Source organism: Setaria italica, chromosome VII (assembly GCF_000263155.2).
Source record: "Setaria italica strain Yugu1 chromosome VII, Setaria_italica_v2.0, whole genome shotgun sequence".
Lineage (NCBI taxonomy): Eukaryota > Viridiplantae > Streptophyta > Magnoliopsida > Poales > Poaceae > Setaria > Setaria italica.
Genome location: NC_028456.1, coordinates 12,985,030 through 13,003,318, shown reverse-complemented (window position 1 = coordinate 13,003,318; position 18,289 = coordinate 12,985,030). Strand labels below are relative to the sequence as shown.

Genomic DNA, 18,289 nt, shown 5'->3' with positions numbered 1-18,289 from the left:
CCAGCATTGTTACTGTTGCATGACCAAAAAATCAAACGCATTATTGGCGCCTCAAGATTATTTAAAAATGGTGTTAGAAAATGGACCAAGAACAAGATAATTTATTTCAAAATAAGCTCCTACGCCAACTCCATACATCGTTGACATCAGTTTTATACGCTCCGAGCAAATAAACATAAAGAATATCATAATATCACCAACTACCATCATCAAATTTAGCAACATCATCATAACACATAATCTAGTTCATCATGAAATAGACAACGATACTAATCTAGTTCATCGCTTTATCAACAATAAGCCTAGCTATCTCGAAAAAAGGCTGGTTCATTCATAACATATCGGTGCTTACATCGTCCGAGACGTGTGCAGGACTTTAGATAATTGTAACAACACTGACTGCACCACCTCCTTTGTCAAAGACAAATAAGCTAGGAAGGTAGGGGCTACAACAATGATGTTTTAGGAGCTTGTGCTCTGAGGCCGTGTGAGCCTGAGAATTCACCACAAACAGACGTACGTGCTTGCACGGATGCCTGAACGTCGTAGGCTATCCCCCACAATCTGCGCATGGGCAAGAGCCGATTGCGCGTGGCAATAGAGGCTGCTGCCTCCACCCTAAGTCCATCGGTCATGGCTTATTCTGCTGTATAGGGAGTAGCCTCCACCCTTAGTGCCAATGCCACCAAGGATTTGTGTGTGGACCTTCTAACCATCTCTATTAATCAAGCATGCCGGCTGTGGAGTCGACCACTACGTACATTGCAGCCTTGATAGCTGTAGCCATCTTGGCCATGTGGACATCATGGTGGGATCCTTCAACATGTCGGTGGAGGAAGAGATGGAGAGATGAAGGCAGATCTGAAAGTGGTGGAGGAGGAGTAGTGGTGGCAAATCTTGTGGTGGTGGAGGAGGAGGAGTAGCAGCAATGGTGGATTAGGTGGAGGAGGACGAGTAGTAGCTGCGTTGGTGGTGGCGGTAGAGGAGGAGTGGCAATGGTGGATCTGGTGGTGGTGGTGGACGAGGAGGAGGAGCAACCTACTAGATTTAGGGCTGAGTCGAGTGGTTCACGGGAGTGGTAGGGAGAAAGTGGACCTGCCAGATGTGCCTTATATTCACATATACATGCCCGTGCTATCTGCACCGGCAAGAATACTTTAAGAAAGAGTAAGAAAAATATACCAGCGTAATATTATCGTATATAATACTAATAAATTTTACCAAATCGTTGTAGGGTTACTGAGTGCCTCCCACCTCTGCATGTTCTCCATGATGGTGAAGGAATTTAGGCGGTAGAAGGTCATGATCTCATGCCACCACCTCCATATCTAGCCATGTGGATGATTAATATATTCGGCACTCGGAAGAATGGCAAAAATGAGCCCGGTGATATCATCGCTTGCAGTTCTGAACTTGTGGTGGCCTAGGGCCTAGCGGAGGCACACCACCATCATGTACCAATGCTCTTGGTTGCAGTGCTTGACAACATTTGCCACGAGCACTGTCCGCTGGTCACTGTTGAAGATGCCGAGTTGCTTCATGACAAAGCGGTTGATCTCAACATCCATGCCTTGTGTTGTCGACATCCTCTCGCCTCTGCTTTTTTCCTCTGCGCGCTGTCAATCAATCTACTCTCGCCTCTCTCGATGCAAGCCCGGCCCTAGGGGGCGGGGGGGGGGGGGGTTGAGCAGTGCGGCCGCCCTGGGCCCAAAAAACGAAGGGGCCCATCCCCATGTATACATACTTTTAGGGTATTGAGCTCCAACTTGCTTACCTGCGTGGTTCAGACTTAAGACATTCAGTTAATCTGTTGGGCCTGGCCCATAGGCTGACGAGCTGATAAGCTGACGAGCACAAACAGTAGGCCAGCAGCTAAATCCACGAAGGCACGAACTGACAAACGGATCGACCATGAATCATCGATGACTGTTTGCATGTTGCCGAAACCCTGACACCTGAGTCCTGACGCAACGCCTGACGGCCGATTGGCGAGTGGCAACTCCTCATCTCCTCTGCAGCTCTGCGCGCGCCTCCGCCGAAACCCTGAGTCCCTGACGCGGTGAGTGCCGCCGCTAGTGACGCCTGATGGGCGACGGCCTGGCTGTGCGGTGCCTGTATGCCTGTATCCTCATCCGCTCCCTCTGCCTGATCCCGGGATCTGATCTTTAGGAACTTGCCTCCGACCGTCCGACGCCGACAAACGCGGAAACACCACAGGCAGCCACCGAGCCACAGCCAGAAGTAAAATAGGTAACACAAACTTGCCCCCTCCATTGATATTCGAAGTTCAAAATTCATTTGTACTGTAACTTATATAATCTAATAATTTGATTAAGTCGATCCCATCTAATAACTTTTTCCCCTTTTGGATCATATCGATATTGATGCCATCATCAATGACTTCGCATTTAGAAATTTTTGATGTAATATAAATTGCTTGATATGAATGTTAGCTTTGGACACATGATTTAAATCTTTTATTATAATTATTACTGCCTTTACTACTTTTATTAGTATAGGCCCTCTTTTAGTTTCACTCCAGGCCACAAAAGTCTCAGGACCGGCCTGTCTCGATGGTCTCCATCAAATGCAAAATGGGGCATATATACATAGATGCTTGGTTTTTAAACTTCCCCATCACGAACATGTTAATTACCAATTGGGATTCTCGAGTTTGTATCTTGGCGCTTGCGCTTCACCATCCTATATATGTGTAAAAGCACCACTGACTCCTGCTGGTGCCATCTAAACTCGGTACAAGTATATACTTGTGCTGGCATTGATTATATGCTGGCGCTGAAACTTTCCATGTGGGTCCATAAGTCCCGTCTCACTGGAGGTTTTATCTAGAGTTTCATGACCATTAAATAACATATCACATCAACAATTTTGGTGACGTGGCAACATCATTACGAGGATAGAGGAGAGAGAGTTTCATCATATTTAAGAGGAGTTTCATCGCCATGAAGCCCAACAGATACAAGACACAGTTACTAAATTATCAATCTTGGTAACTGTGCTATGAATTTGTGCACTGAGACTAGTATAATAATCACAGGTACTGGATGTTCTGGATCAAAACCAGTGTTGACTGCATCAGCCATTATTAGGACGACATGGATGGGACATCGATACTTGTGGGCTTTGGGCCGACACGAATGAGGCGTTCTCCAATAGTGTGCATTAGTGCTCTTCAATCCAAGGCATATTCGATAGAACATCGAAGAACATTATAAGACTACAAAGTCTGGTGTGCTCTCTTGCAAAACCATTAAGAACTACGTTGTTCATAAAATTGAAATTTGAGTTTTTGTACTAGGATCAAAGACAACCAATGGGACTTAAAATGTTTCTTTGTTTAGTAATGTCATATTACGACATTTAAGACTAAGTTTGTAGAAATTGACTCTGAAACTTTTTTAGAGAAAATATTTTACACATTTCTTGTTAGATGACAAAAAAAGCAATACACTCATTTCTTGTTAGATGACAAAAAAGGTTGTAAGAAGCAGGACGAAGTACCTTTGACTTCATTCCATCTTCTGCAAGCCACAAAAAATCTTGAATCCTAGGAAGATGCTGCCTGAATTCTTTAGAATTTGGTTTTTCTATCCAACAGCAAATCATATTTAAGGCCTAATCACAGAAAAGAAAAAAAATAGGTAAAAGAACTTGTTAATATAATCTGATTAGTACAACAAAATAAGGCAAACGTCATGCCCTTTCTTTCATAAACAAACAAATACTAGCTAAGAACAATATCATGAATACAGGTGATGCTGACAGATGTACATAGTTTAATCTGGTATAAGAAAATTTCTACCAAGTGGTTTATTTTCATATAGGAATTGGTGAGTCATAAATTTAATTTCTGTAGAAATTTAAATTCATTATTACAAGAAAGGTGATTGAAGAATATTTTGAAAACAAACTGAGTAGATGCAAATGATGGAATCATGTGTTCAAAGTGGCAAATTAATGTGTGCTAATTCTAACTTATCTGTCTACCAATGTATATGCTTTTCTTTTATGTCATTCTAACTAGGATTACTGAAGAAGTTAGATAAGTTTAAATGCGTATCATTTTCGTAATAAGAAATAGGATAACTTTAAATCATTACTGTGCATTTTGGCAAAGTGGTAACTATAAAAGGAAAACCACACTTGCCAAATTGAATGTCTTTTGCAGTTTTGACAACATAAAGACCCAGGGTCCAAAGTGGTCTTGGCATTTTAAGATCTTGTAGTCAAAATAGATTCATATTCAGAAAACGGATATTCAATTGATGAAAAGAGAATGATATCCGCACCAACCTCTTACCCAGGTTGATAGAAAGCAAGAAATTCCCATGTTTGAAATATATGCTGAAATAAAAAAAAAGATATATGACTGCTTTCGAGTATATAATCGGGGCCCAAATAAGGTTTCTAGAAGACGTATACATAGGTGCTGTGTGGCTAAGGGATCAGTGGACTTGTATATCGAGGTTCCACTAATATAATCTGTCTGCATTCAATAGTTAATAAATGTTTCTGGGCATCCCTATTGAATTGTGGTTGGAAATGCTTTCTAGGTCATGGCCTTTTGTACATGAACCTACGCACTTAATGGTTTGAAGCATTCCAATCTTTCAGCTTGGATCTGAAACAAGGTTAATTTGGTTGGATACTTGGATCTGAAAAGTGGGACAAATCTATACAAATCCATGTAAGAACACAATTCTGATGGGTCATGAGTGTTAAAGAGCCAATGAAGGAGAGAGGTTATAAGAATTCTATATGGATCACAAAATTAAGGCCCTGCTGGACAAGCCTGAAACAGAATCGGATTTCAACTGCTAGGACCTAGAACTAATTTGTCCTCAACCATATTCTCTTCTCTTCCTGTTAATCTTCTGAGTCCATCACCTCCTTTTTATCTAAGCTTGGCAATGGTGGTGGGTATGCGCCCACCCTCACCACTGATTGTCTCCTCACCAAAGGGTTTAAACCTGCCCGTGTCATCCTTGATCTCTTCCATTATGACCATCTCCCCTCCTCCTCATCTGACTCTAATTACGGCTAACTAATAGGCAAACAGTCATCGTGCCACGGAGACATTGGTGGAAAACTGAGCGTTAGTCCTGGTTGGACAGACCCATGTATCTCGAAAAATTCAACCGGGACTAACTAATCGGGACTAAAGTTCCTGACCTTTAGTTCGGGTTATTCCACCTTAGTCCCGGTTGGTAGTACCGACCGAGACTAAAGGATTTTTTGTCAAAAAATATTAGAAATTTTCGGGAGGCTCCCACACACGCGCAAGTCACGCGAAATATGTTTGTGCACGGGATTCAAACCCGCAACCTCTTGCCTCCCGATTAGCTTTCTTACCATCTCACCTACACAGCATATCTAAGTAAGGGATGCTATCCTTTTGTATTCACCCATGGGGGATCCTTTAGTCCCGGTTGGTAACACCAATCTAGAGGGGCATTAGTCCGGGTTTGTAGCACCAACAAGGACTAAAGGGTCCCCTTTAGTCCCGGTTGGTGTTATTAACGAGACTAAAGGGTCCCCCACGGGTTACGAAATTTATACCGGGACTAAAGAGCCTCTTTAGTCCCGAGTCAAAAATGACCGAGATTTTTGTTGAGAATGGACTAGTGAGAACTGAAAGGCGTCCATGCTGTTCCATGCTTAGCTATCACAGTTGTGGACTAGGAGGGGCTTGGTTCTGAAAGAAATTGTGGCAGCCATGGAGCAGAAAGCATGGTGGAAGAGGGCTAGATTGGGTCTTTACATGGAAACATGAAGAAGAATTAAAATATATATATAAAAAAGCAAGTGGGGCAATTAAGAATTTAATCATTCATGGTTCAGCTTCTTAACCGTGTGGGTTACGGTTTCGTCCGCCCAGTTTACAAGTATATCCACATTGCACAGTCTGTTTACACTGTTCCAAGATGAAAATGTGGATATAGTTGCAAATTGGTGGATGAAATCCTATCCCACATGGATAAGAAAAAACAGTTTAGGGGATTATCTGAACTTCCAATTTATAGTAGTATTTTTTACTTTTCCCAATTAACATTTAAAACAACAGGAGGCAGTAGTGCATTAGATAGAAGAAAGCCTGGCCTTTATTTAAGCAACAATGGGATCTTATTATTACCTTGTTAATGGGGCATAAGCCAACATAGTTGCTGTTTTCATCTTCGTAGTGGATATGTTCCATAAGGTTTTTCATAGCTCTTTCTCGTAGATTAGTAATAGGCCACCAATTTGACACTGGTTCCACGAACTTATTTAAATAAGCCATTGCAATATTTTGCAACCATGAAGGCCGGTAGATGAGGTCTTCCTGTAGTGACAAAAGGAAAAACAACAGCAATATTTCAGAAGTCAAAATAATTATATGATATTTTTGTGAATTAGAGACAAAGCTGCGGATCATAGCTTGATTATGCGACGACATAGCCAATCTAATGCCATGAACTGGTCATTACACTGTACATAAAATTGAAATAGTAATTTTTACCAGTCAAGACATAAAGAAACTAAACAAAGTAATGGCCGCTAGTTCATGATATAATAATGAATCTAATATCAAAAAACTCTCCATTGCTTTTGTTATTGCTTTGGCTCAAGTACTAAAATATCCACTAGTCCATGTAACTCAGTCAAATAATAGTCAGAAAGCAATGCAACAAAATTATTTTGCACACCATTTCCCCTCATAATCTTATTACCATGACTGGAGCCAATATTGTCAGTTTTCAGCCTGACATGCATATGTGAAAATGACCATTACCACAGTCGGCTTTATTTGAAGCTGACATAAAGTTGCATTTATTATTCAGTTGTAGCCACAATCCGACTATGATACTATTGCCATTTTTAGAGAGGTGTTACATATATTTTTATTCCATTTTTGATTATGAGTTTAATACTAGTGAACCATGAAAGAATAAGTCAACCTCGACAAGTTACAATTGAAAAATTAGTTGTAAACATGATTTGGGCCTAAAGTTGTCAACTATCATTCTATCAAGCTGTAGGTCTCGTCAAGAGATACAATTTTCGTGGAGTTTATATCCATCAAGAAAAAATCTTCTCAATGTACAGCTGCAAATATTAATGATTATTCTTAGGCTAGAACCAACTATACGAATAAGTGATAATCACAGTCTGTTCATGGATATATCTGACTGGTGATGCCATTTACACAATCAGTTCTTATATTGGACTGACGGTGAAAATGCTTCCATTTATACAGATGGTTTGTAATTAGGAACATGTATTTACAGTCTTCAGCAGTAATGGTGATTATTAAATTATAACTGACTATATTTTGAATTCGGCATGGCAGTTAAGCAAAAATAAACTATGTTCTTTTTAAATGAGCATACAAGCCATTACTGTACTAATGAAAATGAGCTGATATACCCAAACTTGGACTCACCTAAGCACACACGATGAAACACACAACGACCTGCGCGCGCAAGTTACTTGCATCAACACTGTTAGATATTGCGTTGAATATTTGTACGAGTCCAGATATGATGCGACTTGAGTTGTATTTAGCAGTATAGGGTAGAGTCCGTGTCATACTTTGTGACCCGAACCTCCTCATAAATATGAGGGGAGGGCTGCTATTGTAACCATGATGACATAGCGACAGGCTCACAAGGGGGAGGCGGCACGATGCCGAGACCCCGAAGCGATTGGTGTTGCGGTATTGGGGAGGAGCGCCCATAGTCCTGCCCCGGGGATGTAGGCTTCGGCTGAACCTCTTCAACAAAGATCATATCTCCATTGTCATCTGTGATGGTGCAAATTCGTCTCGGTACATCCAATCGTCGTTCCACTATGTGAATATTAGCGGACGATCGCCACATATGGCTAATTTCTAACAATTGGTATCAAGAGCTATATATCATTTGGATTGGATCTAGAGGCTGTGCAAAAGATCACATGGAGATTCGAGGGTTATATGCATCTACAAGGTGTCATTCAACATACGATTGGTGCTGTGTAGATACAGTGCAATGCGGAGCATATGGTCATGATTGTGGCCGAACACACAGGTGTTGGTCGACGGTACTAGGAACCGTCACGGCTGGATAACGGCAGAGCACGAGGTGACTGGTGCGGGGCATCGTGATCATAAGTAGATGTGTCCACGACGGATACGGCAGGGGATCATACTGGCGATGCATGGCAGCAAGGGTCACCAAGGTGCCGATGTGCCGTGGAGTTCAGTGTTGGACTCGGGCTCAACTATGGAGCAAACTGAGCGTGCATGTATGGACGTGGCAGGTGCTGGCGGAGTTGTGGACTCGTGCGATTGTGCTCTGTGACATCGTGACGTGGAGACAGAAGAATACAAGGACCATGTGATACGTGGCTATGATTGGAGTTTGATTTGAAAAAGCTAAATTGGAGTCCAAAGAGCAAACGTGTTGTGAGATGGTCTAATGTGTTTTATCTGGAGTCACGTTCAAGAAGTATGCGCACTGATTCAACAGGGCCAGATCTCGATCAACGCAAGGCAAATGTACATAATGGTGCTCGGTTGCATGTTGGGAGGCTCGGCAAGACGAACTCAATAATGAACGGGCGGCTCGATAGGCAATGACATAGAACCAGGGGTCTGCACACGATGTTTCGACGATGACAAGTGGGTTTAGCGATGAATCCAAGCAGATAGTCCACGGATGAGGGTGGACATTCTGGTGATCGACAATCCAAGTCAGTCAGATCAGTTTATGATGATGAGGTGTATCGTGCGAGAGTGTGGCAGGGTTGTACGCACAACAGAGCTACAGGGCATGACAGGATGTCGGGAAAAGCTGATGGAGAATTGCAACAAGCGAAGGAGGACAGGTAGCATGGACCAAACCTCGGGCCAGTGTTGCATGCTCGTTGGTGACGAGCTGAGGCTGTCTACGGTGTTCAATCGTGGTGCTCATGGCGACCGATAGGAGTTCGATAGCCATTCAGTGGGTGCTTAGGATCGACGGAGTCAGTGGCAGATTGACATGGTTGAGGTGTGTAGTAGCTCATTGGGGGCCTACCTGTGATGGATAGACCGAACCAGACAGTTCGTGGAGCACATGGCAAACAGTTTAGTATGGCTGGCGGACAGTTCACTTGGAAGGTGAACATACTGTGGTGCACGGCGGAGAGATTGGCGGCAACAAGCTGGTCATACCATGGTCAGAGGCGACGACAGGATCAAAGATGATGACATAGGAGCGTGGCGGCTGATGGGGTTGTTGTTCTCTGTGGCGTGGTAACATGCGGTGCGAGCTCAGGATGTAGGCTTGCATGGGAGGAGTTTGTGTGCTTCCAAATCAGCAAGGACATGGATCGATTCGAGTTGCAGCTACGTGTTTCTGAAGTATGGATCGAATGATGCGAAGAAGCTTTAAAGGATGAATAGGAAGGAAGTATAGACTGTGGTGTCTGTACTTGCAATTGGAGTAATCTAGTTGGACATGGCTGCAGAGGCTATGGTGTAAGACATCAGGTTTAACATGGCAGCGGTAACGGAAGAGCAATGCCAATGTGGCAATTCCTATAAGTGACTTGGATAGCGACAGTGAAGTTCTCTTAAATATCATGTGTGCAGTTAGCAGGAGCATGGTGTTAGATTCAGTTAATTGTTATGGCTAGAGACGAATCTAATTTTGCTTGAAAGAGATTGTGGTGATAGAAGAAAATTATGCATAGTTGGGAGTCACGGAGTTGGAAATTGTAGAGATAGCAATGATTCTTCGAGCAACTCTTGATAGAGCGGAAAAGGTGAAATTCAAGTCCAACGTACATGGAGGTTCGCATATTTACGGCTTCAAGATAGCGGAATATTCACCAAGGTGGAGTTTGTTAGATATTGTGTCAAATATTTGTACGAGTCTAGTTATGATGGAACTTGAGTTGTATTTGGCAGTATAGGATAGAGTTTGTGTCATACTCTGTAACCTGAGCCTCCTCATAAATATGAGAGGGAGGCTGCTGCTATAACCATGATGACATAGCGCTAGGCTCGCAGGGGGAGGAGGCATGATGCTGGGATCCAGAGCGATCGGTGTTGTGGTATTGAAGAGGAGCGGATGTAGTCTTACCCAGAGGATATAGGCTTCGGTTGAACCTCATCAATAAAGATCGTATCTCCGTTGTTGTTTGTTAGGCCTCTCTGCCCCATCTTCCCTTACTCCGCCTTATATTGGATCAACCCCCTTCTAGGTGACCAGTAATCCTGAACATGTCCCATGTTTGCATTCGCAAGATGTCATAATGATGAATTCTAGATGGTTAGCTGAAGAATTTTAATGAGTTGCAATGGGGCAAAGAGGCGACGACAATCACCAAATGTCAAAACGAGTACACAGATCATCAAGTCACATGGTCAAGGGCTCAATGGCTAGCCCAATGGCTCGGTTCATTGTACCCACCAAGTGTTCTGGTGATGGGCACTTGCACGAACATTGGATCATCTGGTGAGTACATTTTCTGCATGAACCTAGCTAGGTGCAAAAGCAATGTTTTGAGTTAGGGCTATTTATCTTCCCACTCCTGCCCACTGGCCGTGTTATTGTTGTTGAATCTTTAAGAAGTGTTACCCATACTTGCGAGCTTCCAAAATAGTAGATGTTGATGATTAGGGCAACTAGAACCAGATTAAAGGGCTTCATTAGGGCTAGACCAGACTTTTAGTGCATTTAGCTAGATGATTAGCATTAGGGACGAAAACAGATTGGATACGAACCGATATATGTGGATACAAATACATATAGTTATTTTTTTCTCGAAATGACTTCTGAAACAAATAGTGACAAATGTGTTGAATATTAATATTCATCCAATTCACATCTTAGATATTCAAATTTGAGTATCTAGATTCGGATACGAACTATCCATTTGAGTATCTTAATAACACCTTCGGTTGAACGATGGACGGGTAATATCTATACCACTTTCATCCCTAATTAGCATAGAGTGAGATGAATAGAAGCCTCCAATAACAAAGGTCCTTGTGCTCACTAACTTGGAGGCCATGGCACAGTACTAGAAAACTCGGCATTCATCCCGAGGCTTAGTTACCATTTGGTTTTTGACCAGGTTAAGCATTAGTACCAAGTCAAATGGCCAGTTTCCGAGGAGCCCTTCGTGACCCCCTTTAGTACTGGGTGGAGCCTCCACCCGGTACTAATGTGCCTAAGGACCTTTAAGGACCTTTAGTAACTATCGTTTAGATCCTCCCTCGCGTCCGCTCATCCTCAGCTCACTCCACACTCCAACTCGTCCGCTCGTCCTCTCTCCTCCCACTCTCCTCTTCTCCCCTCACTCTATCTTATCCACTGCCTTCCCACCTCCTCCCTACCCCAGCTGCTGCCCCGACCCCGGCCACCTCCCCTTCTCCCTCCACCAGCCTTTCCCCTCCCTCTCTCTCTTCTCCCTTCCTCGGCTAGATCTTCCACCCCACCCCTTCCTCCTCCGCGAACCCCTCACTTGCTGATGGCAGTGAGGAGCGGCGCGGTGGCCCAGCGGCAGTGAACGGTGTTGGGGTGCGGTGGCACAGCGGAGGCAGCGGAGCGACGAGGTATTCTCTCTCCCTTTCCCTCCATACCTCTCCCTCTCTCCATGGGTGGCGGCCGGATCCGGCCTATTGTGGTCCTCCAAGCTCCGACAGCAGCCAGATCCAACGCTGCAGTGGTGGAGCGGCGGCAGGGCAGCGGGGTGGTGGTGACGGGGTGAGGAGCGGGCTTGGCAGTGTAGAGGCAACGAGCGGTGGCGTGGTGGGGTGCGTCGGTGTGGTGGCGTGGTGGGGTCCCGCGGCTCGGCAGAGGTAAAGGCGCAGCAAGGTATGCTCTCTCCTTCTGTCCCTCACTCTCTATCTCTCCCTCCCTACCTCTCCCTCTCTCCATGCGCGGCGGCCGGATCCGGCCCGCTATGGTGCTCCGAGCTCTGGTGGCAGCCGAATCCGACGCTGCAGCGGGGCAGCGGGGTGGGGGTGGCGGTGGAGCTGTGGCAGGGCAACGGGGTGGCGGCGTGATTTTTTTTACTAAAGGACCCCCTCTAGCACCGGTTATTTGAACCGGTAATAAAGAACCCCCTTTGGAACCGACTTAACAATATTGGTTGCACAACCTATACTAAAGGGGGGTATGGACTCAGTACTAAAGGTGCTTTCCCCAGCAGTGGCAGCATTGTTAGTCTGCAAGACCCTACAAGAAAACTTGTGGAGTGACGATGGTGCTTGTACACGAGAAACATGTGCCACGTTTGGTGAAACTCTACCAAATAGAAATGACGGGCAGCATCTTGGAGAGGGCAACCCACTTGCATGAGGAGAAGGACATATGACTATCTACAAAGTGACCTGAGCAAGAGTTTGACCCTTGCAAGGGGCTACAACAATCAGTAGTGGAAATCATGAGCTCTCCAATACATCGGTAAAAATTGTTGTGCCAGATTTTGCATTCTCTACCTTTATGTTCTAGTTTTACTTAATTGCACTTTATCTGCTGCACTACCTTTCCTAGAAATGCTTCGTGATGATTTTATTAGTAGAACAAAGGGTGAAAAACTTTTAATCCATAGATATAACAACACATATAAAGCTATAGTGCGCACCGAAATAAAATTTATATAGGTTTTTATATGTGATTTTGAGCTTATTATTTTTTAATTCTAACGGAGCACTCTATTAAGGCACCATGGTCCTTATGGGCTGTTTGAAACAAGTTTAGAATTAGAAAATTTTTGGTGCTTAAAAGCATAGTAACAAACCTTAGCACAAGAACTGCGGGCTTTGCTCCAGTTGATCTCATTGTATGGTATATGGTATATTTCATTTCTTATTGCCAGAATTGTTGGAGTGATAGGCCCAACAAACTTTTTTCCATAAATGTAAGCCATTGGCATGTAAACCATCCGACAGAAGCACCAAAATCTTCCTAGAAACAATCAATATAATTAAAGGCAAAGGTCTAGACTACATTCACATATTACTTTGATATATTGCATGTTAGAAAAATAATAATTGGAAGAGATATTCACATTTGTGGATTTGATTTCTATGTAAAGTGTGAGATAGAAATAATACCTGGATGAATTGGGAGAAAATGTGGAAGCATCCATAACTCAGGAATAATTGCATTGTTTCCTGACCAATCATATGCTCCTATAATCTTTATGTTAAAAACAACGATAGGTTGTGTTACTTTCACACGAAAACAGATTATAACGAAATTAGTGTAACATTGAATATGTCCATGGTCAGGAAATTATGTTCAATTGATTAGAAACATATAAATGGTACTCCTGATAAGCACTATAACTGAAATAAGAAGAACATTGGATCGTCTATAAAAAAATCATACTAATCATTTAATATTATGTTCGAATTTTCTTATGATTTCCTTTGTGGCAGACTCAAAATAATGTCTTTATTTTTTGTATTGTCTTATACCGAGAGATATATCTTTGCCCACTGTGGTGCTGCAGTTGCACTTCCATGAGATAAAATCCATGCACGCCCTCTGGATAATGCAACATTTTCTCCATCAAGCACCTCTCCTAGGAGCCTTAATGTAGCATAGTTTACGCAAGTGCCAAACATGGAGCTTGGGCCAAGAGTATGTGTGCCCCAACCACCATCCTCATTCTGTATTCATTAAACTTTTATAAAATATATTCTAATAATCTTTATGTATTTAACATTTCTTGGAAATATAGTTAAAAAAAAATCTTACATACCTGAATATTGTAGATGTAGCGACATATCTCACGTATGTGCTCAGTAGATAAAACCTCATTCACAGATTGTGTGACATGTAATGCAAATATCTAAGAAGACACAAAAAAAGGAAGTAGTGTGAAAGTAATGATTTGATGGATATGAATAGAACACTTTAATTGTGACTTAATGATTATTTGATGGATTTGAATAAAATCAAATTTTGAGAATACAAATGCTATCACAACTAGACAAGTTAGCAGAAGCAAATAAAAAATGAAATAGTGAAAATAACACTAACTGTTACTGGACCAAAATTTTATTCCCTAGTGAAACATCATATTCAAACATCAAAAGGTTATGGAGGAAGAATCCAATTATTCACAATGGTTAAGTGTTTTATACACACGCATCTATCTTAATGTTTTATATTTAACATTTCCTTTTTTTATGTTAAAATTAAAGATGATTCCCAACGTTGTTCTTCAATGTTCATGCATCTGTCAAATAATATAACCAACACGGTCATCCGGGTGCTTGAATCAAAGGCAGTTTGATGTATGCAAAAAATGAACTGGAAAATTTTTAATTGGAACGGAGAAGTTATATAGTTAGCCTTTTGATTTTTTTAATATGACAGAGAGAAAATCTTGTCATTCTTTTGTTTTCATAAATTCTATTATTTAGAAATATAATTTTATTCCTCACTACAATCAAAATTGAAGTCAGGTTTTAAATGGCTCTTTTGCCAAGTTTCCTTTTAAGTTGTGTTTGTTTTTCGCTCCAAAATGAATGATTTGTACTCCTCTTTATTGTACTTGAGAGTTTGGCACAACAAGACACTAGATCTGATGCCTTTGAATGGAGATTGGAAGTAGTTCAACTACTCTATAAGGGCTTAGGCTAAAGTTTAGCCTTTGTCGCATCGAATTTTCGGATGCTAATTAGTAGAACTAAACATTAGCTAATTATAAAACTAATTGCAAAAGTCATGGGCTAATTCGCGAGATGAATCTATTAAGCCTAATTAATCCATTATTAACACTGGTTACTGTAGCACCATATTGTCAAATCATGGATTAATTAGGCTTAATAGATTCATCTCGTGAATTAGCCTCCATCTGTAAAATTAGTTTTATAATTAGCATATATTTAATACTCCTAATTAATATCAAACATCCAATGTGACAAGGGCTAAAGTTTAGCCCCTAGTAAACAAACACTCCCTAAATGTGATAGATTGAACCTAATATGACCCACCAAACTCTGGATCTGTCGGAAGGGGTGTTGGAGCGGCATATAATTGAGCATTGATATAACATTGCTTTACGATTTCAGACTATTATTTACAGTAAAAAGTAATAGTTGAACAGCTGCAGTATTTTATGAAATGACACAAAATGACATTGTTTGGACGGTTTATGGCACATTTCACTATGTGACTCTACCTTTAATCTCTGTTGTGGTTTATTGCAGAAAAACCAAGTACGATCCCATTGGCATATATATGTACAGAAGAAAAATCGATTGACTACTAAATCATTTTCATAATCATCATTACGATAATAATATTGGAGTATTTCATCCAGCAATAACTGATTTCAATAGAATGACTACGATCAACCTTCATTATTGTGCTTTGATGTTACTGTACAAAATAATTGAAACTGGGGTGAAGCTTGCATTGGTTCCCCTTAAATTGCAAAATCATACCATGAGTGGCAGAATAAACAAAATCCCACTGAAACCACCAGGCCAATGCCCGTCAGGTCCTTGCAAAGAACAATATTGACTAAGGGCACGCCTCAACACAATTAACACAGTTTCTTCCGTTACTTCTGAATCCTCCTTAATCTTGATGACTGGAAGGTTTGTATTATGAAGGTTCTGTTTTGCATACTGCAAGGGAGGTACAGAGCCTTGTGAGAATTTTTTATTTACCACGTTTGTTAAACTTGTGCAGGAATTCAAAAAACTGAATGAAGTCCTCTATCTGGCCGAGTAAATTAAATAAGAAAAAGGCCAATAACTTTTCTACAAGCATACTAGCATATATGTAATCACAACAAAAAGTATGCCACAATAAGTGAAAGCATACAATTGTTGTTGTATTACCAGACTCTGTGCCACTATTTCTTTTGTTCAAAGTCGTCATATGGATTAAAGACCATGTTCCAATTTTCTAGGACAACAGGTGAAAATAACGAAAGGAGGAGTAGCCTAACTAGTAAATACACAGACACGGTAAATTTTGCAGAACTAAGGACAGATTGGCATAGCAATCACCAAACACACATTAATTTTATAGAAAATTAAATCTAACGAAACAGCAGATTTATTTAAAAAATATATGACAATTGTATAGATTCAATGTGCAAATTTATTAAAATATATATTTGATTGAATGAAGTATGTAACACGCAAAATCTGCAGTGTTGTGTGAAGGGATAACAGAGACATAATAACATGAACTATTAAGCTAGCATTTTATATGCATGTAACATTCCTGCATGCGCAAGAGAAAGTCACCGCACTCCCGTTGCGTGAACCGGTTGCGGGTGTACTCCTGCCGCAGCCTCTCCACCTCGGCGCGCTCCTCCAATGTGCCTGCGTCAGGGTCGAACTCCCACACCTCCCTACCGAGGAAGTCATTTGGCGAACGGAGCAATGGGTCGCTTGGCCTCTCGCCAACCTTTAGCCTCCACATGGTGCAGCGCAGGGCTTGCTCGATCAATACTAACTATAGGATGGTGTGCAAGTGTTGTTCCATTATCCTGGTTGAGTTGTAGGGTTTATATAGGGAGAGACGAGGGACTTGGAGGTCACTATTTAACAAGCCAAGCCCACCCCGGCCGGTCAAAAGGAAATATCAAGCATTAAATGGCCACAGTGATATAGCGAACGGAGCAGGGGTCGCTTGGCCTCTCACCGACCTTTAGCCTCCACATGCTGCATAGCAGGGTTTGCTCGATATTAAGTATAGGATGGTACAACAATGGTTCCGTCCTACCCATGGTGTCCATAGGTAGCGTATATAATGCCGAATACGCAAGACATCACTTTAGAAATTACACTCTACAACCCATGATTTCTTAGTATGGATTCTTAATAAATTCATCATCTCTCGTATCAACCAATCATATTTGTTCGTCATCAATTATGAAGACACCATCTTCTCCTGATGCAAGATTTAGCAATGTCAAGTGCATAGGTTCTCGTGTTGACACCAAGTCTTGCATGAGACCTAATTTCTTGCTTTTCCCATTCTCCCTCTCATTTAATATAATATAGTGTCACATAAGCTAAAAGTCATATGTGGCAATATAATTAAGGGGGCGTTTGGATACAGGGCTAAACTTTAGCCCTGTCACATCGGATGTTCGGATACTAATTAGGAGGACTAAAAATAAGCTAATTACAAAACTAATTGCAGAACCCCTAGGCTAAATCGCGAGATGAATCTATTAAGCCTAATTAATCCATCATTAGTGAATGGTTACTGTAGCACCATATTGTCAAACCATGAACTAATTAGGCTTAATAGATTCATCTCGCGATTTAGCCAAGAGGTTGTGTAATTAGTTTTGTAATTAGTCTTGGTTTAATACTCCTAATTAGTGTCCAAACATTCGATGTGACGGGAGCCTCCTTCCAAACACCCCCTAATGTTATAGGAACTACACTAGTTGGAGGGTTGGGACTGCCCTAAATTTGACATATTAGGGGTATATATATACCTAGGGAACGACAGGTCAGAACCTTAATCCTATGCAGTTGGAAAAATAAAATGTAGCTATCGATCTGGCAGCTGTACGGAAGCAGCGCAAATTAAGGAGAAAAGGAAAGGACTTGCCCGGCAAATAAATGGATTAGGTTTTGGGTTTAGGTTGCAATCAATAATTAATACTGTATGTGGACAAATTATTGAAGGATTTGGAAGGATTAGGCGGTTTAGAGCTAAAAGGTCGCAATATCATCGTGATGCTCTCTTCAATCACTTTCTCTGGTTATTAAATTGCACGTCCCTACCTCTCAACCATATCTCTGCATTTTACATTTGTGACGACCTCAACAATTCTGTTCTATAGCAAGCACAGACTTTGGCACTCAGAGTGCATGAATTCGATGACAAGTTACGATTTAAATAATTAACTCGGAATCGCTAGCTGAATCTTATGATGAATAAATGATGATGGACGAAACTTCCACCTCTTCCAATATAAAGCCTACACGAAATACACGGAGATATATCTATCTATCTATCTATCTATCTATACCTACCTATACTAATCACAGACTCTCTAGAAATTCCCACGCTAATCAAAGAAAAAGAAAAATTTCTAGCCACCCATCTATTGTTGAGAAAAACTTCAACGGCTGAGATTAAAAAAAAAAGTTTGCTTGAAATTACCTACCATGCCATGGTTAGTACTCGCCAAAATTAGTCAACAAGCTAGATGTGCCACGTACAAGGATCGGAGAATGAAAAAGGGAAACAGAGAAGAGGAACCCACATTGAGGCCCTAGATTCGCCCTTGATCTGAATGCATTATTAGTCGCTCT

The 18,289-nt window shown here is 41.6% G+C and overlaps 1 protein-coding gene and 1 long non-coding RNA gene across 6 annotated transcripts in view; both read right to left on the bottom strand.

Annotated features, from left to right (window-relative positions):
- LOC101756143 (achilleol B synthase) overlaps window positions 1-16,519 on the bottom strand; it is a 28,391-nt gene extending 11,872 nt beyond the window's left edge. For 2 of the 5 annotated variants that reach the window (XM_004975155.2, XM_004975156.2), the window contains exons 1-8: window positions 16,233-16,516; window positions 15,440-15,625; window positions 13,747-13,836; window positions 13,460-13,654; window positions 13,094-13,178; window positions 12,778-12,944; window positions 6,155-6,343; window positions 3,523-3,636 (exon numbers count right to left, since the gene is read on the bottom strand). In XM_004975155.2, the coding sequence (XP_004975212.1) occupies window positions 3,523-3,636; window positions 6,155-6,343; window positions 12,778-12,944; window positions 13,094-13,178; window positions 13,460-13,654; window positions 13,747-13,836; window positions 15,440-15,625; window positions 16,233-16,433 (1,227 nt within the window). In that variant the 5' untranslated portion in view covers window positions 16,434-16,516. Of the gene's footprint in view, window positions 1-3,522; window positions 3,637-6,154; window positions 6,344-12,777; window positions 12,945-13,093; window positions 13,179-13,459; window positions 13,655-13,746; window positions 13,837-15,439; window positions 15,626-16,232 lie in introns of all 5 variants that reach the window. The other 3 variants (XR_002678531.1, XM_022828343.1, XM_022828344.1) reach the window with 3 other exon arrangements.
- On the bottom strand, window positions 194-3,516 carry LOC111257923. The gene is made up of 2 exons (XR_002678532.1): window positions 1,222-3,516; window positions 194-1,138 (listed from the first exon to the last, which is right to left on the bottom strand). It is a non-coding gene; the product is annotated as an uncharacterized LOC111257923 (long non-coding RNA).
- Window positions 16,520-18,289: the final 1,770 nt, after the last annotated feature.